Source organism: Cebus imitator, unplaced genomic scaffold, assembly GCF_001604975.1.
Source record: "Cebus imitator isolate Cc_AM_T3 unplaced genomic scaffold, Cebus_imitator-1.0 Scaffold72, whole genome shotgun sequence".
Classification (NCBI taxonomy): domain Eukaryota; kingdom Metazoa; phylum Chordata; class Mammalia; order Primates; family Cebidae; genus Cebus; species Cebus imitator.
In genome coordinates this window covers 5,787,299-5,808,869 of record NW_016107387.1, presented here as the reverse complement: position 1 = coordinate 5,808,869, position 21,571 = coordinate 5,787,299, and the positions used below count along the sequence as shown (strand labels likewise).

The following is a 21,571-nucleotide window of genomic DNA, read 5'->3' as shown; positions in this document are numbered from 1 at the left end:
TTTCACCATGTTGGCCAGGCTGGTCTCGAATTTCTGACCTCAAATAATCTGCCCACCTTGGCCTCCCAAAGTGCTGAGGTTACAGGCTTGAGCCACCGTGCCTGGACAAAGCTATACTTTTGTATACTTTTTCAAGCACTGTGCTATCTGCTAATCTGTTAATTTATTTAATTCCTTTATCGTCAATGCTAAGATGTAGATATTCTTATCTCTATTTTAGAGATGAGAAAACAGAGTTTGAGTTTAGTCCCAGGTAATATAGCTTGTCAGCTGACGTTTAAACCCTGGTCTGATTTCCAAAGCTGTAGCCACTACCACTGTGCATATGCTGTTGCGTTTGTTTTGGTTTTTTTCCTTGTTGCTCCTACCTAAATAATAAACAAACTATATATATAATACGTATATAGCAGTATGTACGCATAGTATACATACACATAAATAGTATACATACTGCTGTATACGTATTATATATATAGTTCATATATACTTTCCTTTAAAATTTTCCTTTTCTCCCCCTTTTTTCCTTATGCATTATAGAATTCAAAATACCACAAAGAAGAAAATAAAAAATACTGCCAATCCTTTATCTGGAGAGAACCCACTAACTGTTTGTTGAATTTCTTTCCAGTGTTTCCTATGACTGTACATATCTGCCTATTTTTTTGAAAGACCATACCATACAGACACACAGACACTTACATGCACCCTTTATCTTCCCCCCTTTTCCACAATTTAACATAGAAAATACGGTCCATGGCAATAAAAAACCTTTTAAAACAGATTTTCAAAATGTTAGATAACCTATTATATAGTTATGTTTTAGTAATGAGTTTGTTATAAGTAGTGCTGTGGCTAAGATCTTCATAATATTTAGTATCTGCTGATTTCTTTAGGTGAGGCAAAGGAAATATTTTTAGTGGTAACAACTGAGTGTCTTCATACTCTACAGCTTTGTTAATAATTATTAACAAAATAATTTAAATATTAGTCCATTTGAAAGTTGAAAATTGCTATCTTGTTTTCTGATTTGTAGTTCAATTACTACTTGTGAAACTTCTTGTCCAATATTTCTTGAATCTTTCAGAGAGAGTTCTTTATGTCTTTTTTTCCCCCTGAGGAAGTGGTATATTTACCTGGAGAACTTCTCATAATTTATACCTTACTTGGTTATAATTGTGGTTAAAAAACACATAACATTGACCATCTTAGCTACCCTAGTTTTTTTTTTTTGAGACAGGATTTGCTCTGTTGCCCAGGCTGGGTTACAGTGGCGTGATGATAGCTCACTGCAGCCTCAAACTCCTAAGCTTAAGTGATCCTCCCACCTCAGCCTCCTGTGTAGCTAGGATTACAGTAATGTGCTACTACATCTGGCTAATTAAAACAAATTTTTTTGTGGCAACACGGTCTCACTATGTCAGCCAGTCTGGTCTTGAACTCTTGGCCTTAAGTGATCCTTCTGTTTCTGTCTCCCAAAATGTTGGGGTTACAGGTGTGAGCCACTGTGCCTGGCTTCTTAACAATTTTTAAGTGTACGGTCCAGCAGTGTTAATTAAGTATAGTGAAATTGTTGTGTAAACAGATTTTTAGAACTTTTTCATCTTGCAAAACGGAAACTATGCCTATTGAATAGTCACTGCTCATTTTCCCTTCCTTTTAGCCCCTTGCAACCGCAGTTCTACTTTCTATGAGTTTAACTACTTTAGATACCTCATATAAGGGGAATTATAGAGTATTTGTGACTGGCCTATTACACTTAACATAGTGTCCTCAACATTTATCCATGTGTAGCATGTGACAAGATTTCCTTCTTTTTAAAGGCTGAATGATAGTCCGTTGTATATATTCATTTTCTTTATCTGTTCATCTGTGGGTGGACGTCGAGTTGCTCTGAGTTGCTCCCATCTCTTGACTATTGTGAATGATGTCACTGTGAACATGGGTGTGCAAATGTACCTCTTTGAGATCCTGTTTTGAATTCTTTTGGATACATACCCAAAAGGGGGATGACTTTGTTTCTTTGTTAACATAAACAAATATTCTGTAGGTTAATTGCATAATTGGAAAAGAAAACATTAATTCTTGGTTAAAAACTTGATATTGGCTGGGTGTGGTGGCTCACGTCTGTAATCCCAGCGCCTTGGGAGGCTGAGGCGGGCAGATCATTTGAGGTCAGGAGTTTGAGACCAGCCTGACCAACATGGTGAAACCCTGTCTCTACTAAAAATACAAAAAATTTAGCTGGGCATACTGGCAGGTGTCTGTAATCCCAGCTACTGGGGAGGCTGAGCCAGGAGAATTGCTTGCACCCGGAGGCAGAGGTTGCAGTGAGCTGAGATTGCGCCGCCGCACTCCAGCCTGGGCGACAAAGCAAGACTCCATCTCAAAAAAGAAAAAAAAAATCCTTGATATTTGAAAGCATGAAAAAACCTTAAACTGTTCTGAGTACTTCTTTTCTAAAACCAAATATTTCGTAGTGGTGATAGTTAATACCAACCCATTTAAAATTACAAAAATCCACAGTCAGTTTTGCAATAATCCCAAAACTACACATTTGAAAATAAAAGCAAATGAGTTGGTGAAGAATATTTATTTTGTGTGAATTGTACTCTGTACTCTGCACTATTTCTTTTTGCATATGAGCGTAAGTAACTTCTCTCAGGTTATAACATTTTTAAATTCTGAAAGATCATTTAGATAGTTTTGCTATTTTTATTACCCTAGATATAAAAATTATTAATAACTAGAAAATTATTTTTTGAGAAATAGTAATTTAGAAAGAAAGTCTTTATAACATTTTAGATGTCACTTTTCTTGATAAATTTTCTCCCTCTAGTGAGTATTCCTTCCCTTGTTTGCAATATTTTACAGATTTAAGGCAAGAACTAGCAGTTCGAAAAAGACAACAGGAAGTAACTAGAAAGTCGGCTCCTAGCTCTCCAACTCTAGACTGTGAAAAGATGGACTCTGCTGTCCAAGCGTCACTCTCTTTGCCAGCTACCCCTGTTGGCAAAGGAACGGAGAACACTTTTCCTTCACCAAAAGGTTTGTAATGTCTTTTGTTTTTGAGGCGTTGTGTTAGATTATCAGCTAAAGGGGGTTTGTTGCTGAAGTGGTTTGCTAAGGTTTAAAGAGTAATTTTAGTTTAAAAGTTGGTGAAGTCTAGTGCTATGTGAAACAGAAGAAGGAATTGTCTTCCTGGGCCACTTGTACATAGGAAACAGTGAAGTGATGGCTACATTTAAGATGAAATTTTTAAAAGTTAAAGGTTTTTAAGGAAAGTTTATTTTTTGATTATAGCAATGGATTTTTTGATAATAGCAGTATGTTTAGGTAGAATATTTTAAAAACAGAGACAAAAAAGAAAATAAAAATCATGTTATCACTTACAGACACCCACCATTAACATTTGGAGTTTTTTTTAAATTGTGTGTCTGTGCACATCTCTTTGTCGCACACAAATCTGGGGATCATATTTAAACACAGTCTTATTTTTTCCTTTTGCCACTTTGCATTTTATGGGAGACCTGAGGCCTTTCTGCATAGAATGTACAGAGAATCATTAAATTATCTTTCAGACTCACGTACCTGCTTGGATGGACATGCCCATTTTGTTACATGCTTCAGGAGCTGCCATTTTCAAAGGCATCTTTCAGAGTAATTGATGATTGGCAGTTTCACGTGGCCATCAGCCAGAGTGTTTTTAAAAATTCAAATAAGGAGAAAAACCACTTAGCCACTAGATAGAAACTTAAAAGTGGAATCCCAAAGCTCTCAATTGAGATTTGTTTAGATTTTGCAGCTCACAGTTAATATTTGAGCTACTCTTGTCCCCCCCATGCTTTTTTTCACCCTATATTAGAAGCTGTCATCCCACCCCTTTTTACATTATAGGGTTCTATCTTTCAAAATGCTATGTGGGCAATTAGTACAATGAGCTATGTCTGTGCTACTCAATAAAGTAGTCACTAGCCCGCCTCCCTCTCTCTCTCTCTCTCTCTCTCTCTCTGCATATATATTATTGTTATTTTTTAAGACAGAGTCTCGCTCTGTCACTAGGTGCCAGGCTGGAGCGCAGTGGCATGATTTCGGCTCACTGCAACCTCCGCCTCCCAGGTTCAAGCAATTCTCCTGCCTCAGCCTCCTGAGTAGCTGGGACTACAGGCGCGCGCCACCATGCCCAGCTAATTTTTGTAATGGGCTTTCACCATGTTGGCCAGGATGGTCTCAATTTCTTGACCTCGTGATCCACCCGCCTTGGCCTAGGTTTATATTAATCTAAATGAAATATAAAATTCAGTTTCTTGTTCATATTAACCGCATTTCAAGTGCGTAGTAGCTCTTGAGTAGATAATTCAACTTGCCTTTGTCTTGTTACAAGGTGACATCAGATAAGGTATGTGAAGGTGCTATATGGTCGTAAGGTGTTACTAATTGCACTAGTATGTCATCTTTACTGTTGAGGACAAAGGGCAGGCAATGGATTATAGCAGTCATCAGAAGCCCTCATTATCAGTTTTTCAGAATAGCTGCTTGTGTATTTGAAGATTTCACAATTACATCTGAGGGCTAACAAAGTTTTGCTATTATGTTACTAATTAGAATTATGCAGATCTGAAAATCCTTTAGTTGAGGACTAATCAAAATAGTTAAAAGCCTCAGTTGCAGTGACAACCACAGGTGGTGCATGTATTTTTTAATAGCCTGTTAGAGCTTTCATTCATGGACTTGGGGAGTCAACCGGACATGGAGCCTGCTCTGGCACAGCATGAGATATAGCAACCCTATGGCAGTAATATTTGCATAATAGATATGTTTTTAGGCTGGAACCAATAGCGTAAATTTTCACTGGCTAACCTAAAAGCTGCTGTGTACTAGATCACTGCAATTTCATTGCAAGAAAGCACAGAATTGCAAGGAGCAGCAGGTGATCAGAGAAATCTGTGAGATCTTAGAGCTGATCTTTCTGAAGTAGTCTGTCTCTAATTGTATCTTACTATTTACAATGTTTGTTTGTTTCTTTTCTTTTTTTTTTTTTTGAGATGGATTTTTGCTCTTGTTGCCTAGGCTAGAGTTCAGTGGTACAATCTTGGCTCACTTGCAACTTCTGCCTCCTGGGTTCAAGCGATTCTCCTACCTTGGCCTCCCAGCAAACCAGCAGAAAAAAACGTACAAAGACTAAGCAGCTGATTTTCGGAAGAGATTCAAGTGACTAGTTACTATGGAAATAGAAACTAAACATGACTATCAAATTGTCAAAAAAAAAAAAGATAATATCTGATATTATTGAGGGCACCACCACATAGATTGCTGATATTGGTACAGGCTTTTCAGAGAGCATTAAGGTGAAAAAAATGGACATATGCTCTGAACTAGCAGTTCTATTTTTAGGAATCTCTTTTCCAGAAATACCTGTCTAGATGTGTAAAAGTATATGTCCTTGTAGTATTATTTGTAATTGTGAAAAATTTGACATAATGTAAATGTTCAGCAGTTGGAGAGTGGTTAAACCTGCTTATGGTATCTAGACTTTATCCATAGTTGGAAGTAGTTTATTGATATTGTGTTGAGTGTTATACTACTTTGTAATCTCAACAGCCAAACCCAAATCTAAAGGAAATGCAAGTGTAATCACTCATCTTTTATTTTTCTCTAGCTATACCAAATGGTTTTGGTACCAGTCCACTAACTCCTTCTGCTAGGATATCAGCACTGAACATCGTGGGGGATCTCTTACGCAAAGTGGGGGTAAGTTTCAATTATTGATCACTAGGTGTTTCCACTGACAAGGTATTGAATTATTTCTTTTTTTTTTTTTTTTTTTTTTGAGGTGGAGTTTCACTCTTTTTGCCCAGTCTGGAGTGCAGTGGTGAGATCTTGGCTCACCGCAACCTCTACCTCTCAGGTTTAAGCGATTCTCCTGCCTCTGAACTAGCTGGGATTACAGGCATGTGCTACCATGCCTGGCTAATTAATTTGTATTTTTAGTAGAGATGGGATGTCTCCATCTTGGTCAGGCTGGTCTTGAGCTCCCGACCTCAGGTGATCCACCGGCCTTGGCCTCCCAAAGTGCTGGGATTACAGATGTGAGCCACTGTGCCTGGCCGAATTATTTCTTGATTTGAAGTGAAGGAAGAAAGAAAGGATACTTTTCTGTGGTAAAGGCTGTAATGAAGCTGAGAAGTAAAAGCATCCAGTGACTAGCCAGAGGCTAGTCCAGATGGCACTTCCATGATGCCCCCACAAAAAAGCCTGTATCCTGAGCTCGGAGGCTCCCCCCGGGGCATTCTTCCAGTTCCTCATTCCTGTTTCAACAGCACAATGCCTCTGTCCTTGTCTAGAATACTTTGTCAGAGGCCTGCTGTGTGTTCTACCACCCTCATCCTGGTGTTTGCTGCTGTCTCTCATCTTCCTGGTCATTCCCTTGTCTTGTGTTTGGTGGGACTTTAACATTTGGCTCATGGCATCACTCTCTGCTCTTAGTCTTGGCCACTTCAACTTCAGCGCCTTCTCCTTGGTGTGAGCCTTGTGTTCCAGAACAATTTCACTTCTGGTCTTTATATTCGTGCCACTCAACAAATGTGTTTTGAGAATTTTGTTTAACTGTAATTTACTCAAAATCATGTTGAGTTTTTTAATATTCATATCAAGCTGACCTGTATGCTGTTTTCTTTTCCTAGCATTTCTATTTTCCCCTTCTTTCTTTTGAGTAGAAGAAACCTGCACTTTTCTTTGCTCTTATGTCTTCCAGCTTCTTATTCATACTTTCTGCAGGATGCCCTGATGCACTTCTAGGGCCGCTGCATTGTTGTCGCTCTTGAATTTCTCCTCACGTTACTCTCGGGTCAGTTCTGCCTGTTCCTCAACCCCATGTTGTCTGTCTTTGTTCCTTGTTTGTTTTGCTTTAGTATTTTAATTTATTCAGAAGTGGTGCATGAAAGTTTAATTTGGCATCCTTGAATGGTTTACGCATTCAGCCGACCATCTGTTTTCTAAGAGTCATCAAAATGATGACCTCCAAAAGTCACCAACACTTTTGGTCTGCTGCTGTCCACCAGCCCTCGTTTGCTTCTGTGACTATTTCATTTATGCCTCTTTACATGGCTTTGTCTGCTGAACTGGAAGTCCCACTTCACACAGAAAATCAAGGCCATTTGCTTTAAGGTCCTTTGATTTCTATTCTCATCTTCTGTTATTACCCTCCTATTATTACCTCTATTTGTAGCCATACCTCCTTTTTGTCCCAGTGGTGAAAGTACAAATTCCTGCCCGTGGCTAATTTTGTCCATCTGTGCTTTGGATCTCATTTTTTCCAACCCTCAAATCTTTATTTCTCCTGTATCTTGCCTTTTGCTGTATATGTGTTAATACTTATGTATAACATTTATGTATTACATGTATGTATTATACATGTATACTTGAATATTTCTGTATTACGTGTTATCCATATAAATATATATAGTACTTACATGGTACATACCACATACTTCAAAGCTTCTTGAAAGCATGTCTCCGTTTATTGTTAGCGTTTTGACTGCATGCGCACTCCCCAGAGATGTTAGCCTGGGCTCTGTCCCCTGCTCATGCCACCAAAACTGCTCACTGGTGATCTCAGTGCTGTCCAATCTAACGGATGCTGTTCTGTCCTAATTTTACTTGAAACATTCAACACTGACCTTTTTTTTTTTTTTTAATGCCCTCTTTTCTCTGCATCTCTGATGCTGTTTCATGGCTGCTCCCAACTTTCTTTGCATTCCTCTTGTCATCTTGTTGGTTCTTCATCTGCTTACCCTTTCAGTATTGGTTTTACTCAGAGTTCTGTCCTTGATTTTCTGATCTTAATCACAACCATGGTTTCATCCACTGCTGGGTGTGAATGTCTTTCACATCCTAATCTCTAGACCACTCTTTTCCCCTGGAAAGACCTGCTTCCTTGTGCTTGGATGCCTCACTGATGTCTCAGACATAACTTGTGCCTGCTGTGTGATAGATGCTCAATCATGTATTTGAATGAATGAATGAACACGTCTTGAATATGGGAAATGAGTGGCTTTCAATTTCTACTGTGTATGTGTAGTTTTAATAAGCTGCTGAATTATTGTTAAATTATGCTTATTCAGAGTCTGTCCTACAAGGTCATTACCTCTCTTTTTTCTGTTGTCATTTTGCTAGATCATTGTACTTTTGTCATAGGAAAGAAAGAGAAGAAAAAAATTTGTTTTTGTTGCTGTTTCTTTTTTTGAGATAGAGTCTCGCTCTGTTGCCCAGGCTGGAGTGCAGTGGCGCTATCAAGGCTCAACCTGTACTTCCTGGGTTCAAGCAATTCTTGTGCCTCAGCCTCCTGCTGGGATTACAGGTGTATGCCACCACACCTGGCTAGTTTTTTAATTTTTTCTTTAGTAGAGACCGGGTTTTACCATGTTGGCCAGGCTGGTCTCAAACTCCTGGCCTCAAGTGATCTGCCTTGGTCTCCGAAAGTGCTGGGATTACAGGGATGAGCCACTGTGCCCAGCTGTCGTGGCTGTTTCTTAATAGCTCTTATTGGAATGTGGGGGGGAGGAAGTTTGAATGGATTCTCAAAGTGAAGTAAATGTTACCTGTGGACTTAATTTAGCTGTGCATTCCCAGTCCTTTAGTGTAGTGGATAATAGACATGAATTGCATTTATTTTTTTGCCATGGATGGTAGTTTTCTTTTTGGAGGAGGTGGGGTTTGATTTGGGCAAAGTGTTTATGGAAAAGAGGGAGTTGGTGATGTCTGAGCATGTGGAAGTAGATGAGAAATGCCTGATCTCTTCATGTCATCTGTTTATTGGTAGAGCGTGGTGCTTGCCAGGTGTTGTGCTGACAGGTACAAAACAAGGGTGCCCAATTTAGAGGGAACTGCTGAAGGGCCAGTGTCATTTGCAGGTGGATTATTTAATTGCAGACAAAGGGTATCCGTTAAACATTTTACAGAGTGCTCTGAGAAATAAAACAGCTTTTAATTTTATGTAAAGTGTTGTAAATTCTCTCATCCATTCCCATGCAGTAGAAAAAATGAAGAACTAGAGAAAGAAGTGGCTGCACTAAAAAAAATTCTCAAGTGATATTTTTGGGTTTTTTAGTAGTGCTTGCTCCCAAAATGCGCCCTGCCCCCTAACAGCAACCAACAGCCTACACCTTAGAAACCAACAATGGGTAGGGACAAGAGACCTGGAATCTGCCGGGCCTCCTGTGCCACGCTTTTCTTAGTTGTAAGGGGAAGAGTATATGTGTTTCCTTCAGTAATGCTAAGACGAATAAATAAAATATTCTAAGCTCATTAGAAAGAGAACATAAGTATTCCCCTTTTTATTAGCAAGGCCATTGTGGCCGAACTAACCGTCATTATCAACTGAGATGTGTAGGTTTTGAGGCTTGAAATGGAAATAGTTTGAAATGCAGATTTTTATGTGCAGCTACTGTTTTGACAACCATATCATTCCTCCTTTTTTTATAGGCTTTAGAATCCAAATTAGCAGCTTGCAGGAATTTTGCAAAGGACCAAGCATCACGAAAATCCTATATTTCAGGGAACGTTAACTGTGGGGTGCTGAATGGCAATGGCACAAAGTTCTCTCGATCAGGGCATACATCGTTCTTCGACAAAGGGTAAGTCCTGAATGTGTTCCGTGATAATTTTTTGAGTAGCAAAGTTACAGATTGTTAAGTGAGCATAATGAAGCCTTGCAAAGCGAAACTCAGCTTGACAAACCCACCTACTTGAAGCCTGTTATCATTCTAATCTTAGGGGACATGAAGTCTGTTGATGTCCTCTAGTCCCCGTGGAGTCTGTTGCCCCAGGAACCCTGAATCTGAGGCTTCTGTCCTGGGAAGCAGACTCTTGAAAGGCAGCAGTGTGAGGCTCTGGTGAGTCAAGTGACCGTGATAAGGTCCCTGTTCTCCAGGCGCTTACAGGCTGGCCAGCTTGCAAATATTCTTTAGGGGTACAAGAGAGCATCACAGTTAAATATATGCAAACTCTACAACAGACCTCCTCTGTGAGAATTTTAGAGAAATATAAGGCCTTGAAGTATTTAGGCACTGGATCAAATACAGTTTAGAACATACAACTTTTGTATAAAGTTAAGGCTTTTTGGAAGATTGAAGTAAAATTATCCTAAGATTGAAGCAGTGATAATCCTTCATGCAAAAAATTTGGGTTGCTATAGAAGTACATGAACTAAAAAGTCAATGTTTCCTGCTTTTACACTGTTTCTGCATTCCTTAGTTATGCCAAGGCATGTCAAATCATATTTTTATGCATCTTTTATGCATAAGTTGTTTTAACACAGTTATGGGATTATGCTTTAAAGATTGCTTTGCAATGTGCCTATCATGACCTACATTGAAATTATCTTTTCATGTCATGTGTATTTTTCTACCTCAGTTTACTTATTTATTTTTAAATACTACATGGTTGCCTTAATGTAGGTCACTAGTTAGGACCTGTGGCCTGGGGATGCTGACCATGTTGCCAAAGGTTGTTATTGAAACAGCTAACAGGCACCCATGATCCCTTGCCACTATCTCTGCTTTGAGTCATAAAGGTAATTCTTGCTTTTCTGTGGAAGCAGAGCAGGTACAACTCTAGAAATGTTCACAGTTTCTTAAGGCAGTTGATATTTTCTGCCATCCCCAATAATGATAGCACATTTATAAAGGACCGGATTTGACACACAGGGCACTCTGAAAAGGGTCTTATCCTTGTAGTGGAGTGTTTTGGTTGATATCTGTCCCTTAAGAGAATTTTACCCTAATTATATACATTTCATTAAGGACTTTGTATTAAAAGCACATTGTAAATCATCACTATTAAAAAGAATAAAATTAGAACTTACATTAAAAAAAATTTTTTTTTAAATTTTTTATTTTTTGTCTTTTTAAGAGAGGGGTTTCACTATGTTGCTTAGGCTGTTCTCAAACTTCTGGGCTCAAGTGGTCCTCCTGCCTCAGCCTCCCAAAGTCCTGGGATTGCTACCACGCTGATCTGTAATTAGAACTTTATTCTAACCATTGGGGTTCCTCAGGTGGAGTAAATGTAAAATTGATTTTCCTCAGGCTTAGGAGTTTCAGGCAGACTTGAGGTAGCCCTTGTTTTTATGCTGGAATGGTAAATGGAATGGCTGGATGGTTTCACATGAGTGTAGCCATTTTCCCCAAACGATATGGAGAACGTTTGGGGAAGTCTTCATAAATGTTGGAAACAGTGCCTAATTATTTTTTCCTGCAACTTATAATGACCGTCTCTGAGAGTAGTTATTAATCTTTCCTTGGAATCATATTTCTTGATGGACCTCAGGTGCCTTATGTCATGAGAGCAGGCATGAACCATAAATGGACTGGTTGGACAGGTGCCTGTGTGTGTGGCAGCCCTCAGGACAGTCACGATGAGGGAAGGATGACACTGTCTGTTCAGGGTCACTACTCCTGCCTGCCACTTGCCTCCCAATGCAGAGCACCAGGGCAGGGATTGCCAAGAGGTGAACCTGCTCTCAAGAAGATGTGGGGACTCAGTGTGAGCAGAAACCAGGAGTGGGCCTTGGGCACCCTGACTCAACCCCTGTGCCTCGAGAGCATCCCAGATGCAAGTGTAGTCTTGCTTTCTTGAACTGAACCTGGAAATGTGCTGTGTTTCCCAGTAGGAACAGTTACAGAGACTTGGTTTTGGTTTTACACTGTGCCTTTTGTGTTAAGAAATATGCTTTTGTGGGCTGGCCGCTGTGCGAGTGCTTAGCTGGTACGATAAGTGGATTGTGTGTGCGCACTCAAATAACCTGGTGCGGGTTAGCTTTCTAGTGGCTGTATCCTGAGGATAACTCTTTCATGGGTTTTGCTGTGTTTTCACTTTATTGCTGATTTGCTTCGATTCTGGCTTCTAGGCTGCCTGGCTTTTTACCTCTGGTCTTTCTTCCTGCCAACCTGTTGACTAGATAAAAACCAAGATGTTGTGTATCAGGTGCAAAAGGAAGGGCAGGATCTCCCAATTCCTGGATCCATTCTACACTCTGGCAGGTTAAAAAAAAATAAAAGCCTGCCTGTATAGATGTGGGGAAGCATGGCTTATACAGTAGTTTCAGCTTGAGAAAAGCACCCCATTTCAAAAAGCCCTCCACTGCGGAAGCTGCCTGCCCTCCCTCTCACTCCTGGGGAGTCTGTAGCACTGTGGTGAGAGCTTACTGGTGGTGCCGCCAGAAGCCTGTGGCAGGATTGCCTGGGGAACAGACGTAATCAGAGTAGGTTTGTGTGCGTGTGCATGTGTGTGGTGCACATGTGTTCACCTTCCCACCCCCTCACAACTTTAGATGCAGTGAAGCTTTCTCCCATAAAACGATATACCTTAGCTGGGCTATATTGCTTTATGGGATTCAAAATTTTTTTGTAAATTCTGGTCATTTGAAGGATTTTTGGAATTGGAATTTTGCCTGGTCTGTGATCACTTCTGCCAGTTCCTGAAACGTGGGCTGCCGTGCCTGCTTCCCCAGTGCTGAGCTGTTTCCTTCAGCGGTGGTAACCCTTTGTCTCAGCATCTAAAAGGACACACATTTCATGTGTAGCATAGTCACTTGGATTCCCTCAAAAACATTCTTTTTTTCCCATAACTTTTATGTAGTTACTTCTTATGTAACGTGCTCTATTTTTGTAAGCCAGTCTGAGTTCTTTTGGGCTGTGTGTAGGTGGGCGTGGACTAATTTTAGGGCATGGTGTGGAAATAGTATTTGTATTACTGTTTAATATGTTTTCCTTTCTTTTATTAGGCAAGAAAAAGTCATATTTCCCACGTTGTTCATGGGTAACTGAATTTGTTTGCTGTGCTCTTTTCGTTCTTTCTCAATCCTGGTGCGTGGTGGAAGACACATTAACAATCTGGTTTTACTAACTGCATGGGGCTGACTCAGCTTTAACCCACTTACAGCCCATCAGTGAGCTTTCAAGGCGCTGTTTGACTTGACTGTATGCCGTTATTATTAGTTCAGCTGTGGGAAGCAAGAACAAATTAGTTGCAGTGGTCCTGGGGTTGCTGGGAGCAGCATACCAGGTGGCACCCCTGAGGTGGGCTAGGGAGCTGCAGTGTTGAAGTCAGAGTCTGGTGTTGGTGTATAGGGTCACTGTCAGGCCCTGGGATCACATTTGACTGTCTTCATGGGACTGGGGTTCTTCCTGTGACCCAGTTGCTTCTGTTTTCACAAATCAGGCACCAGCGAGGACGGAGCCTTGCTGTATGGGCACTCCTTTACCTCTGCGCTCATGCATGTAGTCCCCAGTTAAAATGGAATGGTAGATGGGGATGTGTGTAAGATCTCCCTTACATTTCAGAACTGCTTTGCAGTTTGCAGAGCCTGGGCTGAGGACTGGAGCAGGTTGGAGCTGTTCTGTGCACACACACATCCACTGAAATAGGGAGAGTCGAGATGTGGCAGTGCCTGCCCGTGGGCTCTTCAGGATCGCTGTAGCCCACCCTCCTGCCCTCTCCAATGCTCTCATCCTTGCTACTTTGACAGATTTCATGTCTCCATCCTTTTTGTCGGTTGCTTTAGATTTATTGTCCTTCTGAGCAGCTTCTAAATGTGCCTTGGTTCTTCCCCCTTTACACTTCTTCCATTGCCATTTTACAGCTGACCTTACCACCTTTTCTTAGCTGGAGTCTCTGGATTTCAGTCTCCTTACCTAGTCTTTGGTGGTAAGATCATGAAATTTTATAGTTCTGGAACCTTTTTTTCCATGTATGATTCCCAGATCTGTATCTTCAAGTCTGCCCCTTCTCTCTTCCTTTAGTCCTGCGTTGTCCACTGGGACATTGCCCTGGGGCTCTCTGCTGCTCCCTGAAACTGAGTATGTTGAATATCGAGTCTCTTCTCTTGGTAATCTTTTTCTTGGGCACAACTTTGCAGGTCCCGAAGGGATCTCACCAGACCTATCATCCCACCTATAAGGCCAGCTTTCTTCTCTGTTCTTTAACTTTCCACTTCTTGACTCACAAGAGAGGTGCTAGGTGAGACCCTGGTGGATTGTCGTTCTCTCTGTTCCACCCACCTTCACATGAAGCACTCATTTCTGTCCACACAGAAATCTACCAGTTCTCTCTTTATAGCCTGGGCTGTAACACTTGCTTTTCCCATCAGAGCCGAGCTGCCTTGGGAGTGCTGAAGTGGTTGCTTGCTGAGGGCTGCTGGGTGCCTATGACCGGGAGACTAGGAAAGGGTGCTGGCCTGGGCATCTGGAGGCAGCTGGGCCTGACTTCCCCATCGACTGCTCACTAGGCAAGCTGAGGTTAATGGCTGGACCTTCTCTTGCTTTGGTTTCCTTGGCAGTGTAATAGTGGGATGAACCTCATGTTCCTTAAAGGTCCACGTCACTTGAAAATTCCAGAATCTCAGCCCCCAGCCTCCTCGAGGAGCCATCTCCTAGTTGCTGCTTTTGCACACCTCTCTGGCCCAGGTGCCAAATTCATCCCGGCATCCACTGTGCTCCCTTTCTACTGGGTTCGGGGGGCTGTCTGCAGTCCAAGTTTGGGGGCTGCCACTGTGGTCTGTGAGGCTGGGACTCTGAGGTTCACATGCTGAAAGCTGCGGTCATTTGTGGGGCCTGCCTGGTTATCCCTGAAGTTTCTAGGAGAAGCAGGTGTCAGGGACTCTGGGACTAGCCAGACAGATGGAACCTATTATATGAAGGGCTACTGTGGCAAACAGGATGTGGTCTTGACCCCAGAAGAGGCACAGGCATGTGACCTTGGGAGAATGGGAAAGCATGGTTTAAACTGTCAAATGTGTTGGTCAAAAATCAGACCTCTCCCAACCCAACGAGGAAAGGGGAGATCTGGCTGTTTGTCCTGGAAGGAGGACGGTGTACACCAGGGAGAAATGACATTTGGCAGAGCCTGTGCTATGGCTCTCAGTCTCTGTATGCGTGGTTGGAATTGAAACTCCAGTTGTGTACTCTGAGTTTCTTTAGATATCAACTTTGTTTCTTCCAAGTAGGCAGGGACTGATAAGTCTCTGCAAGCCTGTTTCTCTGTGAGGTTATCCTCACCTTGTCCATGTATGAAACAGCTGTCTCTGCAGGGAGTGTGTGTCGGTACTTTTTTTTGTTGTTGTTAAAGAGGGCCTCTCTCCATGAGTCTGTATTCAGCTCCCTGGACCCCTTTGATGAGTAGGTGGGAGCAGTAGTGGGCAGATGGGGTGCAGTGTGGCCCCTCGTTGTAGTTGGCTGTGTCTCCCTAATTGCTAGTGGGACAAGTTTTCCTAGGAAGCTTTTCAAGGTGGAAAGGCTGAAGTGGCTCCTGAGGGAGGTTCCAGGCTGCACACTCCCTCCCTCTCTTGCTGCTTTCTGTGGCTGCACTGCACGGGGGCAAAGGGGGGCGCTGGGGAGCTCCCTGCATCGCTGGGCTCCGGATGCTGGGTCCTGGCTGCAGGCTAGTGGGTTGGGCTGGGCTGGGCTGCCTGCACACGAGTCTGCATTGAAAAGCCTACTCATCTGGCGTTGCCTGCTAAATAATTTTTAGAAGTTATTTTTCTCCACCTTATTAAGATACTCCTGTGTTAATACATTGTAGGAGATTTGGAAAATGATTAAAAAAGGATAAAGTAAACAAAATTCACAACCCAGAGGGAAGAAAAATAATGATTCTTAGATTTTTTTCTATGATATATATGATTCTATGTACATATATGTGTGTGCATATATGTGTGTGCATATATAATGTGTGTATATATACATTCATGTATACACATGTCCCTTCCTGCATTGTAGATTTAGCTACATAGATAGTAATGTCTAAGGGACTATAGTCTAGAATCTAGAATATTTACTGTTTGCTTTTTTTTCTTTTGTATTATTGAATATACACAGTTTGGTAACCTCCTTTTTCCACTTAGTGTTACATTCTGAATATTTTCCCATGCTATTAAAAAACTTGTGGAATGCGTTTTTAATGGCTGTGTGATATCTTATTGTTTAGTTGTACCATTATTTAACTAGCTCCCCCTTGCCAGGCATTTGGAGCTGCTCTCTGGGGAAAGAATCAGGACTGTGGCTTCAGTGGCCGGTGTGCGGAAGTTGCCAAGAAGGGCCATGTGGTCCTGGTTCCCCTGCATTCCCGAGGCTCAGCTCTCTCCAGGCAGCCAGTCCCCCTGGGCCATCAGAACCCTACTGTGGGCGAGGAGGAGTTTTAGAAAGCAAATGAATTTCCTATTGTGTGTGAGTGATTGTAAATGACGGTTTTTCTTTTCCCCTTTCTTCCCTTTCTGTGATCTGGTTGCTCCCACAGGGCAGTAAACGGCTTTGACCCAGCTCCTCCTCCTCCTGGTCTGGGCTCCTCGCGTCCCTCGTCAGCACCGGGTATGCTGCCTCTCAGTGTGTGAGTGCCCAGCCTCCAGGTGGGGGCTCCTGCCCTCCTCCAGCAACCCAGGACACCCATGCCTCACCCCTCGGTGCCTGGGCCCGGCCCCGTGCCCCTCCGTCTGCCTCCGCACAGCTGGCAGAGGGCGGCTGCATGCAGTGGCGGCTGCTGGGCCTGCCCAGCCCCGGGACTCTGCGCGATATCAATACTGGCTATTTCCTCTTCTCGCCGTAGTGCCGTTGGTTTCACATGATTGCACTTTTGTGGGTCACAAGGTGGTACATACGTGTATTACTTGGTCACTGGATGCAGAAGTACCCATTCATCACACCTGCCTCATAGTCCCCACTCTGCTGTACTGATAGGATTTAGTTGTGTTTAGGACATTGCAAATCTTCTAGAAGTTCTCCCCAAATCAGGTCAGTGTGTGCCCTCCGAAGCTCCCACCCAGGCATCTCCAGTGCTCATGATCATGTGTCCCCCACTCTGCCCCTCACAGTTTGGGCCTGTTTCTGGCAAAGAGTCAGGAAGGCTACTGAATTAGGGAACGTTTTCTGCACCTTCTGATTTTACTTCAACAGCTACCATTCCATGGACTTACCTCCCAGAGCAGCACAACGCCTGTCTGAGCCCCACGTGGCAGGGCCTCTGGGGCGGGGCACACACAGGCCGAGCCTCTGTGCTGTCTCCTCCTCCCTGAGCCTCAGACTCGGGGTAAGGGAGCGGGGCAGCCTCTCGCCAGCCTTCCGGTTCTTCAGTTCGACGACGTCTTCATCTTCAGAGCGTTTTTTGTTTTCTCTTCCAAGGCCCGTCCTGTTGTGTTAGGAAGGGTGAGTGGCTCCAGGGCAGGCTGGCGCCGGCTCTGGGGGTGGACTGATAGTGGTGGTTGTCCCTGTGCATCCTTTGATTACTCTCATGCTGCATTTACTGTTTACATTTGTTTTATTGTACATAGGTTTGTAAACATTATTGCCTAAGATATTTGTATATAACTTGGGCTTTGTAGCTTTTATTTATTCAGAACTCACATGGCATGTTAATGACTCTGATGGTGTCCTACTCCGGGCAGCTGTATAGGATCATCATGTGGTTACAAAAAATACTTCCCCTCAAAAACAGTCTTTTAATGTGGAAACAATAAATTTCACAGAAAAAAAGGATTGCCGTTGCTTTCTTCAGTCTCTGCCATCCCATGAGAGGAGCGCTGGGGCCCATGAAGCCAGGTTCCAGCGTCACTGCTGCTCTGCATGGGATGCGCAGTGGGCAGCAGCCGGGAGTGGGATAGAGGTGAGGTGGTCTCTGGAGGGGTCTCCTGCGCGGAGCAGGCGTCCTCATGCTGTTTCTTGGCACTGGCTTCTGGGCTTGGCTGTGTTTCCAGGAGCAGTTTGAGAATGGCTTGGGCCCCATGTGAAAATCTGGAAGGAAGGACCAGGAGAGGATGTTGAGGGTGGAAGGTCATGAAGTGCCGGAGTAACTGGGGCGGACCCGGGAGCTGGTCCTGCAGCTGTGCTGCCCTTCATGACAGATGTTGTCATTCTGGGATTAGAAGTTGCTTCGATCTGGGGCATCTCCTCACCCCTCAGGTTAATGCTAGTGAGTGAGAGAAGGTGCCAGATATTTGGTAGCAAGACACAAGGTAACAAACGCATTGAAGAACGCGTAAACTGGGAGTCTGTGTGAATGCATCAGATTCTGACAGTTTGCTTATAACAACGTAAACAGTATATCTTACAGTTTTAAAACTGTAAGTAAATGAAAACTAAGTGAATCAAAACCCTGAGTGAATACGAACTATTAAGTAGGATCCATTGTCAAACATTTCTCTACTAATCTATGGACAGGAATATCTGCTGTTCTTGGAGATTTTGTCCTGAGCTGCTTCTCCAGGGACACTGGCAGTGGGGTGTGTGCTGTGCTCGGCCGGGCTGGCAGTGGCTGAGAGGATAGTCCTAAGCCTCCTGTTGATGTGCAGCAACTTCTAGCTTCTTTCCCAACCCTCATTGGAAGGACTGGATTAAATGAGAGGTTTCAACATAAGCCAATCTCTATTTATGTAGAAACCCCAACTAAAACACAGCAAGCAGGGCTTTAACACTGGTTAAAGCACAGATGATGTTTGGAGCCCTGAATCTTGGTCCCTGGCTCTCCAAATGATTTCTCACTTCCTTTGCATTTAAGCACCCTGGGATCATCTTATCCAGACTGCTTTGCCAATTGCTGGTTACTCAGTTGATGGCTGGAGGAAGGACCCTGGCTATGGGGGCCCACGAGTCATCCACTGCATGTCACCACTGCTCTGGGTCCAGAAGAGCCTGGGCCATGTCCCTGGAATGCTAGCAGTGTACCATTGGGCTTATTTCTGGACCCTTCAGGAGGAGACTTCCACTTTAAAAATTAAAAAATTTTCTTAGTCTAATTTAGCAGTGGGGGCTTATATACCAACTTCAGTGACGTTTTTCTTTTTTCTTTCTTTTTGAGACAGAATCTTGCCCTGTTGCCCAGGCTGGAGTGCAGTGGTGCAATCTCAGCTCACCGCAACCTCTGCCTCTCAGGTTCCAGTGATTCTCCTGACTCAGCCTCCCAAGTAGCTGGGATTACAGGTGCCCACAGCCATGCCTGGCTAAATTTTTTTTTTTTTGTGTGTTTTTAGTAGAGACAGGGTTTCACTATGTTGGTCAGGATGGTCTCAAACTCTTGATCTCAGGTAATCCACCCACCTCAGCCTCCCAAATTTCCGGGATTATAGGCGTGAGCCACTGCACCCAGCCTTAGTGACGTTTTCTGTGGCAACTCTTGGTAAATGATCCTGGAAGGAAACTGCCTGCCTGGACCTCATCTCCCACTTTCTGTTTGGACTGTATAGTGTAAGCTGCTACTTTGGACATGGTCAGAGAGAGCATCTGCTACCTGGCATGAGTGTCGCTATGTGCTGTTTGCCTGTCTAGCTAAAGAGTACCTCTGGGTGGGGTTTCTTCCTGGGGCCACCAGGTACTTGGTTTCACTCATCCTGTTGACACCTTGGGAATGAGCCTCCCTGAGCTGCGTCCATGCTGTTCCTCCCTGCCAGTGGGGCTCATCGCCCAGGTGGTGGACAGCTCCAGGTGTTTGCATTACAGCCACTCAGTCCTATCCCTTGTTCCCAAATGTCATCTTAGAAGAGTAGTGGCCAGGCGTGGTGGCCCACGCCTGCAATCCCAGCACTTTGGGAGGCCAAGGTGGGCGGATCTTGAGGTCAGGAGACTGAGGTCATCCTGGCCAACATGGTGAAACCCTCTCTCTCCTAAAAATAGAAAACTAGCCAGGCATGGTGGTGTGCGCCTGTAGTCCCAGCACTTTGGGAGGCCGAGGCAGGTGGATCATGAGGTCAGGAGATTGAGACCATCCTGGCCAACATGGTGAAAACCCATCTCTACTAAAAATATAAAAACTAGCCAGGCGTGGTGGCGTGTGCCTGTAGTCCTAGCTACTCGGGAGGCTGAAGCAGGAGAATTGCTTGAACCTGGGAGTAGGAGGTTGCAGTGAGCCGAGATCACACCACTGCACTCCAGCGGCTACAGACCTAGAATTTGTCTCAAAAAAAAAAAACAAAAAAAACAAAATAGTAGTAGCTAGCACTCTACTTCCTTCAGCCCAGAGTAGCCAGAAATGACCCCCCACCAACGCAGAAGAGAGCCAGAAGCCAAAGCTGGGAACTTGAGTCACAGGGAGGCCTGCGAGAACTATACAGAAGTGACCTGAGGGCAGAACACGCTGCTCTGACCGCAGGTGGCAGAAGGGACTGTGGGCCTGGGTTTGACTTGCCTGAGCTCACACTGCTAATTCATGGCAAAGCCAATCTTGGGCATGAGCCCGCTCTTCTCCTGCTGTGTGCCTTTCCAAACGTGAGGCCTCGCTGGCCTTGACTCCCATGCTGTGTCCTGTGCCTCGGGAGAGGAGCAGGTTTGGAAGGCTTGGAAATGACGAGTGGCGGGGCCGGCACAGCCTTTGCAGCAGGAGCCTTCCTCCTGTGCCACCGCACGTGCTGACTCCGCCTCTCTCTGCAGCTGCCCCAGAGATGCCACTAGAGCGTGTCTCTGAGAGCCAAGGTGGAAGCTGGCATCTCTGGGAAAGAGGAGGCATCCGGGTGGAGCCACAGCTTTAGGGGGTGCCCTGTAGCCGGCTCTGCCCTCCCTGTCTGTAACGGTGTGGTGCCCTGTCTCATGGTGGGTGTTGATGATACAGCATTCCTGGAAAGCAGATTCCAGTGCAGGCTCCAGATTTTCCTTCTAAGCTGCCGATGCCCATTCTGCAAGGTTTTTTTTTTTTTTCTTTCTTTTTTTTTCAGATGGAGTTTTGCTCTTGTTTCCCAGGCTTGAGTGCAGTGGCACAATCTCGGCTCACTGCAACCTCCACCTCCTGTGTTCAAGTGATTCTCCTGCCTCAGCCTCCCAAGTAGCTGGGATCACAGGCATAAGCCACCACTCCTAATTTTGTATTTCCCATCCTGCAAGTTTTGATACTGGGCTTATTGATCTCGCCAGGAGTCGGGCAATGACACTAACACAGCTGCTGCCTACTGACAGTGATTAGGAGACACAGATGTCGTGTACGTGAAGCTGGGGGCGCCCTGGCACTTGTGCAGTATGGCACATAATTGGGAGAGGCAGTGCTCTGCGTGGGAATCTGTCAGACCCAGTTTGCCGGTTATGTCACATTACCTCTTGAATAAGGCTTTATGACATCCAGTCAGCCAGAATAGAGCCCGTTAGTGGGTTGTCTAGTCTCAGTAGAGGTTGAAGGCCGGAGCCACACTTTCTGCCCAGTATACAGGCGCTGTAGCTATGTGAACGTCTCTGAAAAGCGGCAGTATGATGGATGTCCACCCTTCCATAGCTTCATACTAAGATTTCCAACAAGATGAGGTACTTCACAATTTGCTTGATTCCCAAATGGCAGGTGCCTACAAAAGGAAGTCGACTTCTCTGTCTGGTCCTGACAGCTGGCTCAGGATAGCATTTTGGCAAACACTCAAAATTTGGGAAAGCTCTTGGTGTGGATGTTGTCTCAGAAAGATGGAAAGGGAGAGGTGCTTTCTTGCGTCCCTCCCAGAGACTGGGAAGCCTGTGTGGGCGAGCCTCGTGAGGGGAGACCTGCCTGGAACTTGAGGGGGAGGAGTCATCACCACTTTCTAAGGATTCCAACCTGGAGGCTGTTCTGGCTTTTTTCCTTTTTG

The 21,571-nt window shown here is 44.1% G+C and overlaps 1 protein-coding gene across 11 annotated transcripts in view; it reads left to right on the top strand.

Moving 5' to 3' along the window:
- The window catches only part of NDEL1 (nudE neurodevelopment protein 1 like 1), a 54,949-nt gene extending 37,430 nt beyond the window's left edge, over positions 1-17,519 (top strand). For 3 of the 11 annotated variants that reach the window (XM_037739602.1, XM_037739603.1, XM_037739601.1), the window contains 5 exons: positions 2,872-3,045; positions 5,657-5,748; positions 9,481-9,632; positions 12,779-12,813; positions 13,797-16,281. In XM_037739602.1, the coding sequence (XP_037595530.1) occupies positions 2,872-3,045; positions 5,657-5,748; positions 9,481-9,632; positions 12,779-12,813; positions 13,797-14,017 (674 nt within the window). In that variant the 3' untranslated portion in view covers positions 14,018-16,281. The other 8 variants (XM_037739595.1, XM_037739596.1, XM_037739594.1 and 5 more) reach the window with 4 other exon arrangements.
- The last annotated feature ends 4,052 nt before the right edge of the window (positions 17,520-21,571 follow it).